Genomic DNA, 23,499 nt, shown 5'->3' on the forward strand with positions numbered 1-23,499 from the left:
CTAAAAATGTGAATTACAACTATAACAATAAAATAAGTCCTTCTTTCTTTCGTTGTCTGAGCCAAACGATCTCTCACTTTCAAAACCCAAATACAGTGCCAAAATCAGCAGATCCATTGATACTTTTTCACTGAGATTTAGCTGAGGAGGCTGGAATTTTAATTCAGGTTCCTTTTCTTCTCCATTCCTTTTTACTTTATTTTTCCTTTTAAATTATCAATTCATAATCATTCACTTCAATTTTTGTTTTTATTTTTGTTTTTTTCTACAATACAGCCGAAGCCTCCTTAAATAAGGTTGGAATTACAGTGGCAAATATCTTGAGGTGTTAGAGAAGGGTTGAAGGAATGATGAAAGGATGCAAATTTAATATACTGAAAGGAATCCATGTTTCTATTGCTCTCCTTACTCTGTGTTTTTTAGTTATAATGCTTTCGCCATGGAAGAATAATCCTTTTCTTACTACTCTTCTATTGGCCCAACAACGTTTTAGACAACCTTCTTCAGGTTTGGTTCCCCCACATCACCTATGGCAATTTGCACATCTTTTTATTTATTTATTTTGTAGTTCTGAATGTTTTCCATGAAGAATGGTTGGGTAGTCTAGCTGGGATGAACATTAAAACAGTTAACTATTGTTGGTTACCGTTTGAGAAGAAAAATGGAACTTCTAGGTTTGTAACTCATTAGGCTATTTAAACATATGAAGTTAAAAGGAAAGAGAGGTTAGGAGGGGAAGGGATGAATCTTAGTCCGTATGTAAGAAAGATATGTGCCTGGAGATGTAATTCTGAATCTATTTCAGTTATGATGCATGGAAAAATGGGTCTAAGAATACATTTCACTAGATGGGAAGATGAGGATGAACTTATGTACCTGGAAATGTAATTTGGATCTGAAATTTGTTTTGGAATTGAAAGTGCATTAAAAGGTTGAAGGCTATGATGGTGAAAATTGTATGATGGATGTTTATATTCTATAGTAAATATGACCCTTGAAAGGCTATGTGGTCTAAAGAATCCCATGGGACCGGTCTCATGAGTATGAAGCTATGAATCACATTAAGGTTCAATGATAAGTATTTTGTCATTTCTTTTAATGTTGAATTGAACTTTCTTATTTTTGAGTAACATATGTTTGCAGCACTTGTTACTCTCTAGATTACTTATTTATATGCATTTTTCAAGAAGTTAGATGATATAGATCAAAAAGAAAAGATTAATATTCCTGGACAACATCATAGTTTTATGTAGCACTCACTGAGCTATCTCCATGTATACGAGGGCTAAGTAGCAGAGTCGTAATAGTATTAGCTTCTTGATCCATGAACTTTCATTTCCTTATATCCTTTAACGGGACAAACCATGCTCAATTTCGAAAATTGTTAAGACAGTATAGATCTTATTTAGGTGGTAGTTATGGCATATGTTCTACTGGGATGAATAAATGATCCAAGAGTATGCTATATGAGATGCTTTTTGGATGCTAAGGGTTGTGAAGTTAGCTGGCAAAGACCATTTGTTCTGCTGGGTTCTATTTGATGGATATATGGACCATGGTTTACTAGATATTAACGTATGAAATATTTGAATTGAACAATATTTTTCTAAACTTAATATTAAATTCATTGACTTTTTAATTTTCTTGTTGCACATAGACTTGCTTGTGGATGCACCAAATAATTCTTCAATTTCCAGGAGCCGTGGAGGGCATACAGAGGAAGCCAATAAGTCATTTTTGAAAAAAGAAGCAACAAGGACGGGAGAACATCATAATTCTTCTTCATCTGCAGAACCTGTAACCACATTCTCTTCTGAAGATAATGATAGTGATGAGGAGGAGTTATCCCCCCAAAATGCAGGTTGAGTTCGAAATAAATAATCAATTTTAAGTAAATCTTCCAACTTTCTTTAATGAAAAATAAACTTATTCTTATCACTAGACTTCTTGTTTTAAGTTTGCAAGCCAAGACATGCAGGGTGAAATTTTTTTACTTACATTTAGGTGACCGAAGTGCATTAGCTGTTATTTGTGATTCGAGATGAACGTAAGTGCTATACTGAAAGCCTTTATTAAAATGGTTTAATTCCTAAATCAAATGGGAGATTCTGGAAAATTTGGGTTTTTGATGATTAAAGGAGCCGAGAAGCATACATATCTGTTTTCATGAGAGTTAACTAGGTTTTTGGGGGATCATGGGGCTGCATCTAGATTAAATCTACTTTGTACTGATAATTGTTGCTTCTCTTTTCTTCTGTCTCCCACTGGATCACTTTAATACAGGGTGCATTTAATTAATTACTTGTTTGTCAAAGGCTTATGGTGTTGAGTCATTGTTAGGGCAAGAGTGGGTGCTTAAGTCTGATTAGATTTAAAAGATTCAGCTTTAATGCCTGGCTGATTGAAATTAATCACACATTTGTACTAAATCTGCATAGCTGCTAAAATTGGGGACCATATCTACTAGTTAGTGTTAACTTGTGCTCATTAAAGGTTTATATAAGGGGTGTGCCCTCATAAGAGTAAAATGAACCTGTTGCAAATATGAAAAGGTTGATAAAGGGTAGGCAAGTTATATGCCTGAAATTACTTCTGAGATCCTTCAAGTGTCAAAAATTCCTTGAGGGACAGAGTTACATAAAACTAAAAGTGTCTGCACATTTTTAAATGAGCTAGAAAGTCTTCTAGCTTTCTTGTGTCTTCTAAGAACTTAGATTGTAGAATGGGAAACTATAAACCTGATTAATGAATTTCTCCTAGAGAGAATAACATGACATAGAATTTGGCCAGAAGTGAACCGTAAGTGACATAGAAGTACCATATGCCTATTGAGTTAAATCACAAATTATTAATCATCGACTATTCAAGGTAACCAACTATCTCAAGGAGGACAATATCTATTATAGGGAATAATGATTCTTCTTTTGTATCTAATAATAATGTTTATAAATTATATGCCATATAATTTAACAAACTTCACTGAAGTTTAATAAATTAGGATATACTGAAAGATCTGCACGGTTCTTTATTACTAATTTACTATTATTTCTTTCATCATTCTATTTTATAATCTTTATGCTCTGTTAATAGCTCATTAGTTGCCGCCTTCAATTTTTTATTATGTTTGTAGCATTTAAATTTATTGAGAAGCTTCTATGGATGAAATTTAAGTTTTTCAGGTACCTTCATGATTTATCACTAAGCATTTCCACTTTTTGGTCACTCAGATTGCAACTTTGCCAAGGGTAGATGGGTTGCTGACAGCAAGCGGCCATTGTATTCTGGGTTTGGATGTAAACAATGGTTATCAGTAATGTGGGCTTGCAGACTAACCCAACGGACAGACTTCTCTTTTGAGGGATATCGATGGCAGCCTAAGAATTGTAAAATGAAAAAGTTTAACCGGTTTTCATTCTTGAGAAGGTAAGTCTTTGTGTACGGTTTCTTGTTATTGCTTCTTCCCATGCCCTTTCCCAACATAGTTCTCTTTTTCCTCCTTATGTTCCTAAAGGTGGGTAGTTACCAGTCATATTCTTGTAAATAAATGGTCAATCTAAATATTTTTGATCATTCTTAGTAGAGCTTGTCCTAAAAGAAAAAAAAGGAGATTCTTTTAATGAACCTTTGCTGTTATCGGGACAGTAGTCACCCTTCACTGCTTTTCCTTTATCCTCTAATGTTTTCTGCCAACACAAAATGTATCCTTAATATTCTTGCTATCCTTTTCCTATTTGGTACTAAATGCATCTTACTATTCACTACTGACCAAATTCACCATGTTTTGGAACACTATGATTAATAAAGATTACCAATGGTAGCACACTAACACTGCCTTACGTCACATGCTACTGCTTTTCCTAGATTTTGTATTCTTTCTTCACTGCTTAGCTGGAAATTCATTATTTTATGATGCTTTTTCTTTTTCTATTGTCTTATGTGAAATTTCTCGGTTTTAAGTTTGTTAAGTTCACTTAGCAGGCCTCTTTTTTCTATTCTAACCATGGTTGTAATTTTCAGAATGCGGAATAAAACAATTGCCTTTGTAGGAGACTCATTAGGCAGGCAGCAGTTCCAATCCATGATGTGTATGGTCTCAGGCGGGGAACATATTATATATGTTGAAGATGCTGCAAGGGAATATGGGCTTGTTAAACCTCGTGGAGCCAAGCGTCCTGATGGATGGGTCTATCGTTTCACAAAAACAAATACCACCATTTTATATTACTGGTCAGCTAGCCTCTCAGACCTGGTGCCTATTAACAGCACAGACAAAGCCTCAGATGTTGCCATGCATTTGGACCGTCCACCAGCTTTCCTGCGACGATACCTTCATCGTTTTGATCTATTAGTTTTGAATACAGGTCACCACTGGAACAGAGGAAAGTTTGAAGGAAACCGTTGGGTGATGCATGTTAATGGGAAGCCCAATGAGAATAAAGAATTTGAAGATATTAGGAATGCCAAGAATTTCACAGTGCATAGTTTTGTCAGGTGGCTAGATTCACAACTTACATCACACCCACGGCTGAAAGCTTTCTTTAGGACAATCTCTCCAAGGCACTACCGCAATGGAGATTGGAACACCGGAGGTACTTGCAATAATACCATTCCCTTGACTAATGGTATTGAGGTCTTGCAAGATGGATCTAATGACAAAGTTGTGGAGAGTGCTGTTAGGGGCACAAAGGTAAAGCTTTTGGATATAACTGCGATTTCTGAACTCCGAGATGAAGCTCACATGTCTGGTTACAGTATTAGGCCGACACAGAGTGTCAATGATTGCTTGCATTGGTGCCTACCCGGCATACCAGACACATGGAACGAAATCCTTATTGCACAGATATAGGACCTTCCATGCATATGGTATGAAGAGGCAGTTTTATGAAGATACAACACGGAGCTGGTTTTAAAATTACCTTAATTCTTTCATATTTCCTCCCTTTTGTACTTGATTAGAGACTAGGTAAATCATTTCTCCTTTTTCACCACTGAGAATGTCATTGTTGAAAACCAAAATGTATTTTGAACAGCTTGATGTCTACGGTAACGCAACAAATAAACACATGCAATTCAGCATTTGATTTCCATTGTATTTTTATTGTATGTACATTTATCACCTTACTCGCAATTGAATTTCAATCCTTCCTTTTACTCCAGGTGTTGGTTTTCATACTAAAATTGTAATTAACCTTTGATGTTCATTTTTCATATAATTTTTTTCTTTTTTTAAAGAAAAATTATTCGATTATCATCTATTTTAATTTCTTAAATTGAATGTATAAAACAAAAGGGTCAAAGCCATGAAAATTGTTAATATTATATATAAATTAAAATTTAATTTTATATATTATGTATATTTTAATCTCAAAACTTGATATCTAAACTTTTTTTTTTTAAGGACACTTGAAAGTTGGCTGTGTATATAAATTTTTTGGTTTTTTTTCTATATTTGTACACGAAATTTGGACTTTTAGTTGATTTGGAATTCTTTTGCTCTTCGAAAAATCTAAGCCATTAGATCAAAGTGCTTTTGGAAAAATGTTTGGGTATGATGGTTGGGTGCCTGTTTCAGAATTTGGGCTTTGCCAATCGTAAGTGACCCTTTTAAACACAATCGATTCAGAAGTTGGGTGCTTGAATTTCTTTTTCCAATTACTAATAGATTCAATGAAGACTAAATTTTATTTAAAGATATAGTTCTGTTTTCATTTATTCCTCTAATTTCAATTTGGATTTAAGTTTTATAGTTTTAAAAACCAAAAAAAGTTCAGATTAATTTATATTTTTCATGTAATATTTATTGTTTATATCACTAATTAATTATGATGTAAAGTATTCTTTACAAAAGAAAATTATAATACAAAATGTCACATCAATAATGAAATCTCATTTATGTATTATATGCAATATATTAATTAATAACCTACTTTTTCAATTTTCAATGTCAAATCACTATATGAACTTATTTTAAAAATATTTTCATGTTCTTTAAAGTTGTTTTCAGACTTTAACTTTTTAATTTGAGAAAGTATTTTAATTAAAAGTGTTTTTTTACCGATAATATTTGATTTTTAAAGATAAAAAATGACAACAACAATGGAGAACTAGCTGATAGTGTAAAACGAGCAATACGAAAGTTTAATATTTAAGTGATTGTTTACAAAAGAATATTACATAATTAATATTTAAAATATAAAATATGAGATAATGTAATGAAATGAACATGCCATGCATACATAAGGATTGCTTTTATAGTAGGTATTATTGATATTAGAGTATATATATAATTGAGACGTACAATTTATCCAACACAAAGGAAGAGCAGAGGAGGCACTTCCTACTAACAAGGTTCTTTCTGTTTTCCTCTTTTAACATTTTTCCATTTACTTTCTAGTATTACTATGTTTGGTTCATGCTATGCATGCATACTTGCATTATTTCATCTTCCTGCATGCTAAATACTAATGATGTATATTGGCAGCGGAGAGGATCGGAATCAGAAAAGTAGTGACTATAACATCACATCGTGACCGTTGTTTAAATCGGTGGTACCGAGGATCTGATTCATTCGGAATGTGTTTGTTTCTTTTGCAGTGCAGAAGAGGAGATGAAAGGAGGAGATGGTTTCAGAACAACTGGAAAGAAAATCTCTGTGGCTCTGCTTGCTCTGGTTTTGATGCCCTTCTTGCTTTGGGATTGGGAGACCAATCCTTTTGTTTATACACATGAATCAACCCAATACCGGTCCAACACACCTCCTGGTTTGTTTCCCATTTCATTCTTCTTTATATCTATTTTTAAGTTGTTGAATTTCAGAATCTATGTGCATGCTATAGCTATGTTGAAGTTGGTTTGAGGTATTATGAAAGTTGTAGGCCTAGCTGTTTCAACCATTACTCAAGCTTTTCTAGCTACAATGGATATTACTTACGAAGTAATTGCTTCCACCATTAATGGCCGGCTGCATGAATAACTGGGCTAACCTTTGGTTCCCATATCAGGTATTGCCCCAGCATGCATTCATTGCGACCCAAATTACTCCACAGAGTCTATGAAGCCTGCTGAGATGAAAACTGATGGAGATAAGTATCAATCACTTGAGAAAGAAGAAGGGAAAGAGCCAATGGAAAATGGTGATGATTTTGAAGCTGAGATAATAGATCGTAGCCTTGTAAATGGGACAGCCTCAGTTGATACAAAAGGTACACGAGAATGCAATGCGATGCATTTTCTTCCTTGTATAACTAATGAAGGATGCAGAGGATTAAATTGTATTATATCCATATTTGCAGTCTGTAACTATGCAAGAGGTAGATGGGTTGCTGATAGCAGGCCGCCTTTATATACTGCTAAATGCAAGTATATGGAAAGGAAGTGGGCATGCAGACTCTCCAGTCGAACAGATTTCTCCTACGAAGGTTATAGATGGCAGTCCGTAGATTGTCAAAAGCCAGAGTTTGAGGCCTCTCATTTCTTGGAAAGGTAAACAGTTTAAGGCAAACACACAAACACACACACACAAAATAAGATCAAAGAGAATCCCATTGCAGGTTTTTATCCTAGTGAATGCTTGAGTTGTCTAAAAGAATAAGCTTGTATCATATATATATATAACAGGATGAAAGACAAAATAGTTGCCTTTGTTGGAGATTCATTGAGCAGAGAGCAATTTGAATCCTTGATGTGCATGCTCACCGGGGGCCAAGAGAGCTCTGACATTGAAGATGTTCAAATCCTATACGCCGGAAAGATCCATCACCCTGGTTGGGGTTACCGGTTTCGGAGTACCAATACCACAATCTTGTATTCTAAGTCAACAAGACTCTGTGATCTAGAGCCTATTAATGCCACCGATCCAAACACCCTTAACGCCATGCATTTGGACCGTCAGCCAGCTTTCATTCGAGAAAACATCGATCACCTTAATGTATTAGTCATGAACACGGCTCAGCATTGGAGAAAAACGTTGGTTAGCTGGGACAACGAGGTGATGTACGTGAACGGGGCGCCTGTCCAAGACAGAAATCTCATGAACATCTCCAATGCCATGATTTTTAAAGTGAACAATATAGTAAAATGGCTTGATTCTAAGTTGGCATCGAATCCCAACTTGCAAGTTTTCTTTAGAACAAAGTCGCCAACGCACTTTTTCAAAGGCGACTGGAACACCGGCGGTAGATGCGATAACACCATTCCAATGACCAGAGGGAGTGAAGTCTTCGAAGATGAATCGAGCGACAAGGTTGTAGCTGCTGCAGTTAAGGGTACCAGGGTGAAGCTTTTGGATATAACTGCTCTATCTGATCTAAGAGATGAGGCTCACAATTCATATTATGGTAAAAAATCCCCTGACTGCTTGCATTGGTGCTTGCCTGGTGTTCCAGATACTTGGAATGAACTACTCAGTGCACAGCTCTAGAAATATATGCTTGCATTTATATGACATTCTTTAGATACATTTTGATTTATAAATAGCATTTACATCTATAACACCCCGAAATTTGCTATAGTTAGTAGGAAGTCGAGATTTTGTTCTCGATACAATAAATTAGGAGGAAAATTGTGGGATATTAACTTAATTTGAGGATTTTAAATTGCAAATGTGAGGAAAATTCTGTGACTCAAGAGTAAACATTTAAAGTTTAAGGGGTTAAACTATAAATATGGAAAAGTTCAAGGGCCAATAGAGAAAATATATTAAGAGCGGAAGGATCTAAAAAAGTAAAGAAAACGGATGATTAAAGACTAAATTGAATCAATGGAAAAGAAGGGATTAGAGGTGAAAATATACCAAAAGTAAATAAGACACATGGGTCGTATTACAAGAAAAGTGAAAGGATAAAATGGTAAATTATGGAAAAGATATTTATGAGTAATGGTAAAATTGTAATTAAATGGAAATAGAAAGGTAAAATGGTATATAGCCTAAATAGATTTTTCTGGAAAAGTGGATGAAAGGGCTATACAAAGCCATCAGCCCTTTCATGTTTCACGAAAGCCACCATTTTCTACCATTTTCAACTTTTATTTTTCTTTCAAATAAGTCCCTTTCACCAAATAAGCTAGTTACTTCCAAATTTTTTGGAAAACAATAGAAAAGAGTAGTAGCCACATAAAATTCATTAAAGGAGCATTCATTGAGGTTTGATTTCAAGAGGTGTTAAGGTTTAATAGTAGTGATAGAAAAGTATAATAGGGTGTTAAAGTGAAGATTTCTGATGGGAAAATATTGTATTTTTAACATGTTGATGAAGAGAGAAATTGAGAAGAGAAAAACAAGTGATTTTGGATAGAAAAGGTAAGTACCCGTGTACTTCCTTATGATTTAAGGATTAAATGTTTGGTAGAACATGCAGTCAGTAAAATGAAGTAGGGAAAATTTAACCTATAAATTGAGAAAATATGATAACAAGAATAATGGAAGTATTATGAAATGATGACAAATATTTAAAGGATTAAGTTGTAAAGTTTGAGAATTTATGTGGTCAAAAATAAAAGAAGTGAAATGTGCTATGGGAAATGAGACATTTAAATAGATTACGTGCTTAGATATAATTAATTAACGAATATTGAATTTTATAACAAAATGGATTAGATTGGAAAAGACACCAGAGTTTACAAGAAAATATTGAAGAATATATGAATATTGAAATTCAAATTACAATTTTTATTTTAAGTTGAGGAAAATTAAGGAGTAAGTAGTAAAATTGTGAAATTTATGTTAGAAATAGTAAAAGTGAAGAGTATATAAATTTAGTATGTGAAAATAAATATTATGGTGAATTAATGGATTAAAGTGCTAAATGATAGTGAATTTTGAATTAAAGACGAATTTGAAATGATATTAAAATAAATGTAAAATTTTGAGGTATAAAGGATTAGATTGTAAGTTTATAAAAGTTCTACATGCTATTATTGATAATTGTAAAGATGAAGAAAGTGCGAGATAGATGGTGAATTATAAATCGAAACTTTATTGATTAGAATATCGTGTCATTATAAGTATTTTTGTAAAAAAATTGTGAAAATGAAGATTAAATTGAATAAGTGTTAGAAATACAGTTAAATCATGATATTCGTGAAATATAGTATTCGTGTTTAAATGATATAAATTTAGTATCGTGAAATGCCCATGTAGACTAGTATTGAACTCCATGGATATAGTTGGCATGCCATAGGAGCCCGAGCGCCCTTGTGTTAGCGTGATCTACGTGATCTCAACACTTCGGTACTTCATGTTATAGCACTTTGGTGCTTTGTGATATAGCACATTTGTGCTTCGTGTTACATCACTTCGGTGCTTTGTGTTATCCAATATGTTTTGTGTATTCATTCAGTTCAATGTGTCTGGCACGGGTTAACGGAAAAGTCATGGTAAGTATTGAAGGAAAAAAAAGTGAAAGAATGATACATAAAATGATTTTGAGATATTGTGAATGTGCTTAATGGAATTTAATAAAGATATGGACTAATATGTTAAAAGTGTAAAAATAATATGTGAAAGAAATGACAAAGGTTAGTGACGAATTATGAAAATTATGTTAATTAGTGAAATGTGATACATGTATTAAAAAGAGTAGTAAATTCTATTTATTGAATTGTTGTCATAAGAACTAAATTGTAAAATAAGTAAAAAGTAATAAATAAGTATGATAATAAGAAATTAAGATGAAATAAGGTAAATAAACAAAGAAATGAAATATTAGGAATTAAAGAATTTAATAGATTTTGATATCATGGGTCATTACTAAGTTATCACAAGCTTAACGCGTTGTTCTCTAATGCATAGGTACAAGTTAGACATCGAGCATTGGATTCAGAAAAAAAAATCGACCTCAACTCATCTCATCACATCTGCCAAGCCCGAACAAGAGTAAGATGCAAATATTTTAGTTTAGATATGGCATGTACATAGGTTTGTTAAGTTATGAATAGAGTTAGTTATTTAAAGGACTAAAACGTAAGGTTTTACAAATCCTACTAATTTCGTGAATTATTAGAAATTAAAGTATGCTCAAGCTAAACTAGATAAAGAATTATATTCAAGTTAATTGGTATACTTAAGTGAAGAATTTTAATGGGTTCGAGGTGAATTAATTTGGTTTCAAAGTATTAGACTATTTTGAATAAATGCAAGGGGTTTTTGGTAAATTTTCCAAGTGCTTTTAAGCAAAAATTGCCAAAGTATCGATACTTTGCCCTAGTTTTGTACAAAAGTCATATTTTAAACATTTTCAAGCATAGTTGGTTAACTGGTAATGACCCTGAACTTCGGGAATGATAATATTGAATTAATTTGATGAAAACTTTATCAGTTAATATTTCAAATTATTAGTGATTAGCTAAAATAGCTTTGTCACCAAATGTAATATTCCTATATCGGGTTCCTTGAGTCGAACTGGGTATAAGGGTGTTACATATATTAATAAAATGAAAAAGACTTCAATATAATTTAAATTAATTCTTAATATTATATATTATATATTTTTTAATTTTGGAACTTGATAATTTATATTTAGGACATTTTGTTAGTGGGTTGTGTATATAATTTTTATATTTATTCTATACTCGTACTCAAAACTTGGACTTGTTGATTTGGAAATCTTTTTCTCTTTGAAAAATCTAAGTCCTTAAATTAAAACAGGAGCTTGAAAGGAATCTATAAGTGCTTTTGGAAAATGATCGGACACCAAAATAATGATTGACATGGTGGTGATATGATGGTTTGGTGTCAATTTCTGGTGTTAGGCTTTGCCGGTAACTGTGACTTTGTACACATAAATTTTGAGTCGAAAGTTGACTTAAAAATTCAGAGTAAAAAATTTAGTGATGACTTCATAAAAAAGTTACAATTTTTGAACATTTCTCGAATACAAAGAAAAATATCTTTTTTTTTCTCTTTGGTTTGGCTTCGATCAAAGGGTCTTTTGACTTAACCTTGGATGGGTATGGATTGCTTCAAGTGTCATGTTGATTTGCTTTTGAAATGTGTTTGAACCTCCTTTCTTTAGTTGAAACAAATCGAAAGACAGCTTTCTTCAAAAATAACTTTTGAGGTTGAATTGGATCGAAATGCAACTTTTCTTCAGAGTTGCTGTGGTGTTCTTCAGAATTTCTTCGTGTTTTTCTGGCTTCTTTAGAAAATTCTGGATAGAGGTTTGGGGAACCTTTTTTATTGTGTCGATTACATGAATAAAATAGAGTTATTGTAGAATTTAACTACTTCATTTGATAGTTCTTCATGACTTCAAACTCTTTTTATTTATTATTTATCTCTTATCAATTTAATCAATTTTAATTAATAAAAGATAAAATAATCACATGATATTATTACTTAATTGTTTTATTTTAATTAGTGACTATAAAATTTTAATAGTTATCACTTTAAGTAATTTAAATTAATTACAAAAAAATAATTATGAGACAAATATGATGTTATCATTTTCACCATGGTAATTTTGGTTTGACCCACATTAACTTCAGTATGACACGTGAGACTTTATCATTAGTTTAAAAAAAAATTTCATCTACAAATACCCCATCAAGACTTAATCATTTATATGAATTTTAAGAAGCCATCACCAAATCAAGAATCTCATTTTTAAGAAGGTTTGTGATCGTCTTAAGGCTAAATGTACCATCTCCCCCTCCAAAATTCGCACAACCATGACATCTTTTATAGCCATGCATGCATATCAACACATGGCTCTTGCTTGCTCATTCCATACCCACTTCCCCTTCATTCTTATTAAGTTACCTTCCACTTGATATGTTGTGCTTTTTTTCTCCTTTTTTTGTTTATTTTCTTGTTAGGCTCATCATGATATATGAGTAGCTCCATCCATCAATCATTGAAGTCGAGGGTGTATCGCCAAGAAAGGAAAGAAAGCTTGTTGGGGAATTGACTTCAAGATTTTAAGAGACTTCGTCAAATATAGGGAGTGGACCAAAGGTGTGCTATATGATTTCGCCAAAACTCTAGCGATGGTTAAGGCATATGACACATGAGCCAAGATCAATTTCAAATTTTCAACATCGACGTAGCACAATAGAGATTTGATCCTTATTTTTTTCAACATCAACATGGTGCAATGGAGATCAATTTTGGTTTTTTTTTTTTAACATCGGCATGGCAAGGTAGAGACTAGTGTTTTTTTTTCAACATTGCTTATCGATATGGCAAGGCGAACAACATTTGTGATGACTAAGGTGGATCCTTCCAAAATGGCAAGAAAAGATTTTGCAACTTCAACATGGCTAGAGGATGGCCCATTCCGAACTTTGCAACTTCAACATGACTAGAGGAGAACCCATCTAGAACTTTGCAACATCAAAACGGTTTGAAGAACCTTTGCAATCTCAACATGGCGAGAGACTTCAACATGGAGAGGGAGGACTAACCGTATGCGTGCATACGCTGAAAACAAACAATTTTATAAAATAATTTAAAAGTGTGATGTTAACTGCAAGCAGACAGTGTCAATTGTAATATTTATAGTGTCAATAAAACACTAGAGCATTCCAAGGATCGAACCCAAAGGATTACCGGTAAATGTTTTTGTCAAGTTAATTACAAGTTAAGCAATTACTAATCTAATCGAGTCGAAAATTATTAGTGAAAATTCCAAAATAAATTATTTATAAACTAAATTTAAATTATCAATTAAAATAACTAATCTTATTTCTTTCTTTGTTTCTTTAGACAATGTAAATGATAAAGTTATGGTCGGTTGATTTGTTAATCGCTAACTAAGTTAATAAACACATATCGATTATATTAATTGCCACTCTTAGCTGGAAATCTCATCTCGATTTCATCATTGACTAAACGATACCACCTAAGCTCTCCTCTTGGTCTTGTTTATCAAGATTTTCCGCTAGAGGCGTCAATTCTAGTGTATTAAGCATTTCAATATAATCGAACAACCAATCAGTCAAGCATAAACATTAACTTAAACTAACAAATAATCAATCAACCAACCATCAAAAAATTTAGCACATAATCAAACTTAAATTCCAAATAAACATTTTATCAAACACATTGTAGGCATAAAATGAAAGTAAAAGGTTTAAGAAAATGCTAATTCAATTGATGGAAATCCATTGAGGCCCAAGAATTTGACCATATTCATTTACAAATCTTTAACAAGAAGGAAGAAAGAAAACAACAAAATTAAAATCTAACCAAAAGAGCAAACCTAAACTATAAATGAAAAGAACAGAAAAGAAAAAGGATAAAAAAGAAAAAAAAACCCTAACCCTAACCTAAAACTAAGGAAAAAAGATGATAGAAACAAAAGTGAAAAATTCTCCTCTTTATTCAGCCAAAAGTGGGTTTTAAAGACTTATTACAACCCTATTTTATGACCAAAATGCCCTTGGACATCTAATTATTGATTGGTTTTCGGGTGGACAAAAACTACCTTTGATGTCATTTTTTTCTCCATACGATAGGGGTATTGCAATACCTAGAGGAGGGTATCGCATATCCTCATCAGTCTACTCAAGGGGTGTCCTTGGAGGTGGATAGTTTAGATGACTTCTTTTCTTCTTCATTCCGGGTCTGACGGAGGTGTTGCAATATCCAAGCTTCGATATCGTGATACCTCTGCTTGTGGCATGGTTTCCATTCAATTTTGGGCCACCAATATGCTCCTACAACATTCAATCACTTATTAGGGTCCAAATGGCACCCTTGGCCAATTTGGGTTTCAAAATAGCACAAAATAAGTATAAAATGCATGGAGAGCTTATTAAAGCTAAAGAACGAAAATTAAGCGAAAACATAAAATTGTTCATTGAGCTAAATATAAACAAGTCAAGAAGATAGTGCGAAAGAAATGTTTAGGTCACATAGGTCTTCTAAGCTTGTAACGTTTAGAGGCTTAGGACAGTTTGGATTTCAAACAAAAAGACAGCTCAAAACGATTTCAAGCACTAGAAATAGTAAAGCACATGACATTTTTTCCTATTCATCCCTAAAATAGTCATTAAGCTCACCTCCTTATTTCTCATTCTCTCACTTTTGTTCTCTCCAAAGAAATGAAAGATATTGTTGAATATTGGTGTATACAAACTAGTGAGTACTCGTACATTATGAATAAAAAAGATTTCTTTTCAGCTCGCAAATAATTTTTCACTTGAACTTTTTCTACAATTTTCACTCTTTCACTCATAATGCTTTTATCATTAACCATGATTTTATTCCAGTCACCTTGCTTTTGTTCACTTGATTTTCTTTTTCGTTTAATTTACTTAACAAATGTCTATATGTATCATATTAAACAATCTCTTCTCTTTTCTCTCAAGAATAACTTGAAACCACCAAAATGTGTTTACCTAACCCTCAACATCCATGACCCACCGTTCATTTCATAGTGCATTTAAGATCAATAACAGAGAAGGGTTGGGTTTTTAACTCAATTTTGGCTCAAGGTTTCAAGGATGTAGGTTCATCAAGAATGGAAAAATTAAGGCTCAAATCATGGGGAATACGGGTATATAGCATCAAGGTTAGGCATTTAGGTTCTAGGCTAATCAAATAATGCCTTAGGTCCTCCCTAAACATTTCAGAATACACCATTTTAATCATGCATGCATTTCCCCAAATGAAAAACAATTGATTCAAACACTATTTATCTACAAGCATCTATACAATCTATCTATCATTTGACACAAATCATACATATTTACATAAAGAATATTTACCTTTAGTCTATTATGCAATTTAACTTATTAAACTAACTAATCTACTTTTAAAAGAACCAAATTATCTAGCATCAATAAAAATTTACATGCTCAAAAGTCAACCATACATCATTCATTATCAACAACCAATGACCAATTGCCAAAATAATCTGAGCACCATGCAAGAAAAAAAAAGAGAAAATTTTAAATTTTTTTTATAGATTTTTGAAATTTTTTTGAGCAAAACATAAAATAAGAAAACGAAACACATAAATTAAAATTTCTATGTACACCCTTCCACACTTAAGTTACACATTGTTCTCAATGTGTCCCCAACTAAAGATTAGTTTGAGAAAACTCCCTCGATTTAAGACTAAGTGCAGCAAAAATGTTGGGGCAGTCGTTAAACTTCGTTGAAGCTATTAATGTTGTGTAACTCTCAGTGGGTAGACCTACATAGAAAAGCAAAACAAACACACCAAAAGAAAAATATGCAATAAAAAATAAAAACTAACAAAAAGAAAACTTATCAACTTTCGGGCGATTCGTATCCCCTCCATAGAAGAACTTCCAAAAGGTCATTGACACTTTGAATCATCGTTTGTTCTTCATGACTAGAATAAGGACCCCCTTGGTGTTTGAGCACATTGTCGCTGCCTTATTTTTTAACTTCACAAGCCACTTCTTTCCAAAGCCTACCTAACTCCACAACTCGTTCTAAGGTACTATAGCCTCGGGTATCATAAACTTAATGTCGACATAACCCATAGATACCCGAACTTCAATTCCAGGTTCGAACAGAAAATAGGTATGTTCATTAAGTCCGTCGGTTGGCTTTTCTTCAACAATAGTTAGAATGTGTGTTGAAACCTCCACACTTTCACTTGATTCCGATTTAAGCTCATCCTCTACATCTAACACTACTCATACTCCTACTACTAATCCTACTCCTACTTTTAATCCTATGTAAATCAGAGTGAAGAAACCTTTTTCGCTTCTCACAATCTCGTCACTGTCTTAAAATTTGAACTCTTGTTGAAGACATATGTTCAACTCATCATGCTCAATAACAGTGGAGCAGCTCTCATCCTTGAGCTCAAGAATATCATGCTCCACCTCTTCCATCAGAGTGTTCACTACGGCTTAGTGTTAGACGACTTCTAATATTTGCTGCACCATCTTGTACATGGAGGAAACAGTAGCTTGCAACGAAGAAATGCTCTTCTCCAACATTCTAACCCGTGTAGCAAGGGATAGGTCTTCCATATACTCGTCCCTCTCTATATTACTTTCCAATTACTAATATGGGGAATACAAATCATATGTTGGATAAGTATTTGACCACCCTTGATTATAGTTTCCTATTTCGGTTGCATATCCATATGAACCATAAGGATGCTCACATGGACACTCTTGCTTCTCATAATAGCCATCATAACTCCAATGGTTCGTTGAATCTCTATTTGTTGAACTTGATTGCTCTTCATAGTTGCATTGGTCTCTTGGCCACGTATACCCATTATTATTAAACATGATTAAGTTAAATCTTCAACAAGACCAAAAATTAAAAATAAAACACTATACAATGAAATAAAAAGCACTATCTAATTTCCTTATCTTTCAAATAAAATTGCCTCAAAAATAACTAACTTGACTACACATTTACACCATTACAATCCTCGGAAACGGCACCAACAACTTGACCGCATGTGCGCATACGTAGAAAATAAAAAAATATAAAATAATTTAAAAGTGCGGTGTAACACCCTCACCGACCCAATCGCCGAATTTGGGAATAGAGTGCCATAAATGGACTGGTTTGAACTAGAACCAAAATTTAAACTTAATAAGTTTAAAACAGACTTTATTAAATAATATATATATGTCTCTTACAATAGAAACCCTAAGTTAGAACAAAAGTTATTATCTCAGGCTTCGAATTCTAAAGAAATGATTTATCTAAATTATATTCGACTCCGAGGCGAAGCTTTTAAGGGTACCCTCTTCCTATGTGCATGAAACCTCACTGACGTTGATTCTTAATCCAACACTATCTGGCTTGGTTTGGTAACTTATTAACTCAACTCTTGATTGTAACCAACTTTTATGACATTTTTTGCACCTTATAAAGACCTCTTGATTGGTGTGTCATCTCGATCTATAGTAGTGGAGATTTGATTGTTAAGCAAGTTTATGGTAATAGCATTTCTTATTTGACTGTTGAGTGCACATTACTTGAACCTTAAACACCTTGAGTGTTTGAGTGAACCCTAGTGAGGCTGTTTATTCTTGTTGAGTTTGAATTTCAGGTAATTGTGAGATAAGGGAGAAGTCTATGTTTTTATGCCTTAAAATTTCTACTTGAATTGTTTGTGTTCTTTAGTGTCAATTTAGCTTGAATTTCCAATGCATGATTATCTATAGATTATCCTAAGACATTGTCGGTGAAAACAATAAATTACAAGAAGTTAACTTGAATATGGGTTGAAAATTTTGCTTGAGGACAAGCAAACGCTTAAGTGGGGATATTTGATAAGGGCTAAAAGTAACATGTTTTAATCTAGAACTTAATGCATTTTTGGATGATTATTCAACGTTAATTGTGAATTTTATGCTCCTAATCCTTTAACTTTATGTTTTAATGCTTAATATAGCACTTGGGAGCAAAAAGAGCGAAAACTGGAGCGTTGGAGCAAGTTGTAGGAGCCACACAATCCAAACCATTCCACACGGCCGTGTGACCGTGTCGATTTCAAAGAATTACACATCGAACAATGAAAAATTATGATTTTTAGGTTTTTTGGGCATTTTAAGATGTATATATGACAAGAATAAGAAGATAGGAGGGAATCGTCATAGAATATTGAAGAAAACAACTCAAAAAACACCATTGAAGCCGACTTAAAAACAGATTTCCATCAAGATTGAAGATTCCCAGTTGATTTCTTTGGAAGTTATCACGAGTTTCTTTATTTCTTTAGGTTATATTGTATCTTGGATGTTTCTATTTTCAAGCATGAACTAATTTTCTAAATACCTAGAAGAGATGAACCCTATGATGGATTATATCGTTTGGTTTTTATTTTACGCAATGATACGGAATGAATGCGGATACAAGATCGTAAAGTTAATCCAAGCCACGGATTTGCCTTAGGGCTCTAGACGTTTGAAAATGAAACTTGGATTTTGATACAACCTGAAATGCAATCAAATCAAAGTCAAATTAAACAAATAAAAATAAATAACTAAGATAAATAAATAGAATAATAAATCAAAGAACCTAACAATAAAGAAAAAAATAAAGAAGATAGATGGAAAAGATGGAATGTGGCACGTAGAAGCCCTAAAAAGTCTTGGAAACAAGAAGAATCCACAACTTCCTTCAAGCGGTTCTAATTTCCCCTCCAAAAAAAGAAACTTGGCAAAAAAAGTTTGAAAATGATCCCCCATAATCTAAAAAGATTGTTAAAACTCTTCTAAAAGAAAACTCAAGAGAAATTCTTGAAAGAAAAACTTAAAGAGAATTTATTAACTCAAAAGAGAAGTTGAATAATGATCAATTGATCTTTGTGTACAATGTAAAGGCCTTTATACAGGCTAGCTAGATAAATCTAAATAAAACTCTTATGTACTCTAGAATTCTAATTAATCTAAAAAAATAGGTTTAAACTAAAATTTCTTATTGGCATAAAACTCCTAAATAACATAAAATACTTAATAATTATAAAAAATTCAGAATAAAATAAAAAATTGATAAATACAATATTATGCTCATGTATAATAAAAATTAAGCATAAAACTCAAGCCCAATACAATTTAAACTCGAAATAAAAGTTTGAAACTCGTAATTCCCGTCATAATCCCGTCCAAAAATTCTGCTTGCACAGTCTTCACTAAAGCAGTCATAACTTAAGTTCCCAAACTCAAAATCGAGTGATTCAAAGTGTGTTTCGAAATTAAGAGATAGAAATTTAAACTCTATGGAGATATCTTAATCCATAAATGTCTGGATCTCATAAAAATATTTGTTGCAAGTTGACTAATATTTTCAGCTTGAAAATTGACAATTTGGTTGGGCCTTAAGTAGTATAAGCCCATCACATCCATGGATTTGAAATTGGGCATTGTGACTCGCACCACACAAAAAATATTTAGTTTCTTATTCTCAATTATGTGTGTTTAATTTTTGATTTGATATTTTTAGATTATTAATCTATATTTGATGTGCTTAAATCAGTGGTTGAATAAACTTTGTTTAAGAGTAGATCTTGCGTAATTGAGTGGAGTTGCATGCAATCCTAAAAACAGGACGACATAAATCTACCGAATTATAGTCAATCTAATAGGCGAATCCATAGTACAAGTTAATGCGATAATAAGGGTTTTCATTAGAAAAAAATTTCAATTAGTCGACGTAGAGTCAGTTTCTCTTATACTCGAAAGAGATATTAGCATAATTTAGAGATTTTTACGGATCAATGTGCTAAATAAAAAATTTACGTAATTTAGATTGATAATGATACATGCAATTTAGGTAGATTCTTTCCTTGGTATTGTTTTGCTTTTTAGTTGTTACTCGATTATTTTCGTGATTTGTTCTTTATCGTGTTCGTTAATTAATTAAATTAGTTAATTTTAATTCTTAATCAATCACTCGAATTATTCAATTAAATAATAGAAAGACGATAATTACTAGTAATTTTAGTCTTCATGAGAATGATATCTTTACTTAACATAACTATACTATTAATTAATAAGTGTAATTATCTTAGTCAAATTTTTAGTCAATTTCGCAATGTATCACTCACCATTGAAAAAAAAACAATGGTTAACTTGGACAACGAGGTGATTTATTTGAACACGGCACCAGTCCAAGACAGAAATATCAAGAGCATCTCCAATGCCTGGATCTTTAAAGTGAACAATTTAGTAAAATGGCTTGATTCTAAGTTGGCATTGAATCCCAACTTGCAAATTTTCTTTAGAACAACGTCACCAACGCACTTTTTTCAAAGGTGACTCGAACGATGGTGGTGGATGCGATAACACCATTCCAATTACCAGAGGTAGTGAAGTAGAGGAGATCATGGGCCGGGCGGCCCGGCTCGGCCCGATAGCTCACCCGAAATATGGGAGGATTCGGGTAAAAATATAAGCCCAAAATATGAGTTTGGGCAAAAAAATGACGCCCATTTAGAAAACGGGCTGGGCCTCAGGCACCACTTTTTTTGCCCGGGCCTAGCCCTTTTAAAATATTTTTTTATTTTTAAAATAAATTTTTGGTGTTTATTAAAAAAATGGGACGGGCTAGGCCGGACTCGGGCTTAGGAATTTTTTCCCGAGCCGGGCATGGATAAAATTTTAAGCCCATATCCCGGCCTAGGACACGGGCCAAAATTTTTTGTGCTCGGCCCGGCCCGGCCCATGATCACCTCTAGAGTGAAGTCCTCAAAGACAATCGAGCGGCAAGGTTGTTGCAGCCGCTGTTAAGGGTACCAGGGTGAAGCTTTTGGATATAACTGCTCTATCTGATCTAAGAGATGAGGCTCACTTTCACATTATGGTATGAAAGCCCATGATTGCTTGCATTAGTGCTTGCCTGGTGTTCCAGACACCTGGAATGACTCCTCAATGCACAGCTCTTGAAATATATGCTTGAATTTATGTGACGTTCTTTTGATACATTTTGATTTGTAAATAACAATATATTTGAAGAATTATATAAGAAAATAAATTAAAATATCAATGAGGAAAAACAGTGAAAAGCAGTTCAATAAAATTCTGTTTTATTAGACCTGTTTTCAGGCTACACAAACAACAAAAGGGGTAAACTCCTGTTTTAGAAATCTCAGCTTTTCATCTCAATTTCTTAGATCTTACAGATGGGGTGTCTGGATGAGACTAATGCCATCACTGTATTAAAACTGTCTGCTTTTGCTTCTTCTGTTATCTCTGTCAGGTGATGAAATATCTCCCTATCTCTTGCCTTTTTGCTCATCTTTTCTTGCAAAAGAAGAATGGCCAGCAACCAGGCAAGGAGCTTCCTTTTGCATCCCTGCACCATGATTAACAGTTATAAACAAAAGCCTTGCATGTTTTTTCTGGATTGTTGAGTGGTCAGACCCTCAACACGTATAGTATTGTGTTTTTGGGGTGTTTATATTTGGTTTTAGCTCCGAGAGCGCCTTGATAGAAAAAGTGCCCCATGCCCTCTTCAGTCTTCAAGGTTGGGGCCAAAATTTCAGGACTATGATCAATCATAAACACCCGGAAAATACAACAGTAGACGTGTTGAAAGTTGGACCCCTTGATTATATAAAAAGTTTTTGTCAACTACATAACAAATACGAAGTTCCAAAAAAGACAGCAAAACTACCTGCTTTTGCTGCTGTTCTTGCAGCTATCTTCTTTGTTCTTATGATCCCTTTGGATGAAAATCTTTTTAATCCACCACTGCTTATCGACCGGCTTCTCGGATCCCTCACATGATGGACTTGGGGAAACCTTGGAGCTATTTTCAGCCATTGATTTCTTCTTGAAGCTCAAACGGCTTGGGAAAAACATCTTTAACAAGAGCTTATCAGTTTCCATGCTAGCAGTTCTGGATAATGAACCAGCCTTTGCGTTTGCCGTTCTTTTCTTGGTACGAATCTCTGTTTCCAAACGAAAGCTTTTGCCTTCTAAAACAACTTTCTCTTTGACCGTCTCCGATGAATTTTGCTTATCAACTAAATCTTTCAACGAAAGCTCGTAGCTAGACTCAGGCATGTTACGGATCATCTCCATTAGTTCTTTCCTACCTTCTTCGATCATTTGTCTCCGTCTTGTAGGAGAAAGATAACTGTAAAAGTGGTTGTTGGGAAGAAGAGGAGAAGCATCACTCACCTTATTAGCTCCCCATAAAGGCGAGGGACTATCCCCATCGCATGCTGCTTCAACTTGGAACTCAACTTCACTGCCATCAACATCAACATCATCCAAGTTGTTGCTGTTGTAATACCAGGCTTCACGCTCACTCCAGAAATCAAATTCAATATCTCCTGTTCCGTCACAATCATTATGAATCTTGTAGGCCGGATTGAATGAAGAAATCTGTTCTCCGGCAACTCCGTACCGGCGGTCAAGCATGATTCTGGCTAGGACCAAGTGAAGCTGGAGTTTGATACATGTGAGAGATATAAATGACCATGAATTAAGCAAGATTTGTCTATAGGAACGTAGAGGGTGCCTAAAGTCATTGCCGTCCTGGATGGGATAACAAGGTAATAGGGGTGTTCTTTTTCTCTTCTTTTCTCCATTTTTGTTCCAAATGTCATCTTTCAAAGCTCAACTTGGTCACCTCTTCTAGACGAAATCTACATTTTGACTTTTTGTGTTTTGGTTTCATTCGTGGGATTTGGACATTGATTACTCTCTTCACCGAAAAAGTCAAGGAAATGGAATAAAATGACTTACAAAGTGACAATAAGTACACGTTAAGCTGGATTTAGTGTAAACGAAAGCGTGAGTAATTAAAGTGATGGCTTTTCAATTTAATAAAGTTGTTATTAAACTGCCTTATGCAGAAAAATCTAATTTGTTATTCTTTTATTGAAAAGAATTAGAGATGACTTTCATACCATTCTTCTGGTAGTACAAAACTCCGGTGAGGAAAATCTCGAACACACGAACGGAACTCGAACAGGAAAAGGAGTAATAGAACAAGATTCCAAGGCTTAAGGTTATATTCACCCCCACCTATCTTCGGCATGCAAATGAGTTCCAAGCAAATTAACCTCGAGGATACAATGAAGCCAATGACTATTTGCGTTT

The 23,499-nt window shown here is 33.7% G+C and overlaps 3 protein-coding genes across 3 annotated transcripts; 2 read left to right on the plus strand and 1 right to left on the minus strand.

Moving 5' to 3' along the window:
- Nucleotides 1-5,085, plus strand: LOC105780462 (protein trichome birefringence-like 14). The gene is made up of 5 exons (XM_012604821.2): nucleotides 1-167; nucleotides 277-507; nucleotides 1,658-1,861; nucleotides 3,228-3,423; nucleotides 4,018-5,085. The coding sequence occupies exons 2-5, from the start codon at nucleotides 348-350 to the stop codon at nucleotides 4,844-4,846; spliced, it is 1,389 nt and encodes a 462-aa protein (XP_012460275.1). The 5' UTR covers nucleotides 1-167; nucleotides 277-347; the 3' UTR covers nucleotides 4,847-5,085.
- A 1,517-nt stretch (nucleotides 5,086-6,602) lies between these two features.
- LOC105780463 (protein trichome birefringence-like 14) lies at nucleotides 6,603-8,419 on the plus strand. The gene is made up of 4 exons (XM_012604823.2): nucleotides 6,603-6,761; nucleotides 7,002-7,202; nucleotides 7,293-7,482; nucleotides 7,618-8,419. Exons 1-4 carry the CDS (start codon nucleotides 6,608-6,610, stop codon nucleotides 8,417-8,419), a joined length of 1,347 nt encoding a protein of 448 aa, XP_012460277.1. The 5' UTR covers nucleotides 6,603-6,607.
- A 13,037-nt stretch (nucleotides 8,420-21,456) lies between these two features.
- On the minus strand, nucleotides 21,457-22,984 carry LOC105780975 (uncharacterized). The gene is made up of 2 exons (XM_012605529.2): nucleotides 22,064-22,984; nucleotides 21,457-21,742 (listed from the first exon to the last, which is right to left on the minus strand). The coding sequence occupies exons 1-2, from the start codon at nucleotides 22,813-22,815 to the stop codon at nucleotides 21,682-21,684; spliced, it is 813 nt and encodes a 270-aa protein (XP_012460983.1). The 5' UTR covers nucleotides 22,816-22,984; the 3' UTR covers nucleotides 21,457-21,681.
- Nucleotides 22,985-23,499: the final 515 nt, after the last annotated feature.

The sequence above is a fragment of the Gossypium raimondii genome, chromosome 4, assembly GCF_025698545.1.
Source record: "Gossypium raimondii isolate GPD5lz chromosome 4, ASM2569854v1, whole genome shotgun sequence".
NCBI lineage: Eukaryota > Viridiplantae > Streptophyta > Magnoliopsida > Malvales > Malvaceae > Gossypium > Gossypium raimondii.

Excerpts from the sequence above, each read along its gene's own strand:
- LOC105780462 (XM_012604821.2), top strand. The coding sequence starts at position 348 with ATGATGAAAGGATGCAAATTTAATATACTGAAAGGAATCCATGTTTCT. Across the intron at positions 1,862-3,227 it reads GTTATCCCCCCAAAATGCAG|ATTGCAACTTTGCCAAGGGT; the intron begins GTTGAGTTCGAA and ends TTGGTCACTCAG. Across the intron at positions 3,424-4,017 it reads CGGTTTTCATTCTTGAGAAG|AATGCGGAATAAAACAATTG; the intron begins GTAAGTCTTTGT and ends TGTAATTTTCAG.
- LOC105780463 (XM_012604823.2), top strand. The coding sequence starts at position 6,608 with ATGAAAGGAGGAGATGGTTTCAGAACAACTGGAAAGAAAATCTCTGTG. Across the intron at positions 7,203-7,292 it reads AGCCTCAGTTGATACAAAAG|TCTGTAACTATGCAAGAGGT; the intron begins GTACACGAGAAT and ends CCATATTTGCAG. Across the intron at positions 7,483-7,617 it reads GCCTCTCATTTCTTGGAAAG|GATGAAAGACAAAATAGTTG; the intron begins GTAAACAGTTTA and ends TATATATAACAG.
- LOC105780975 (XM_012605529.2), bottom strand. The coding sequence starts at position 22,815 with ATGCTTGACCGCCGGTACGGAGTTGCCGGAGAACAGATTTCTTCATTC. Across the intron at positions 21,743-22,063 it reads AAGAACAGCAGCAAAAGCAG|GGATGCAAAAGGAAGCTCCT; the intron begins GTAGTTTTGCTG and ends ATCATGGTGCAG.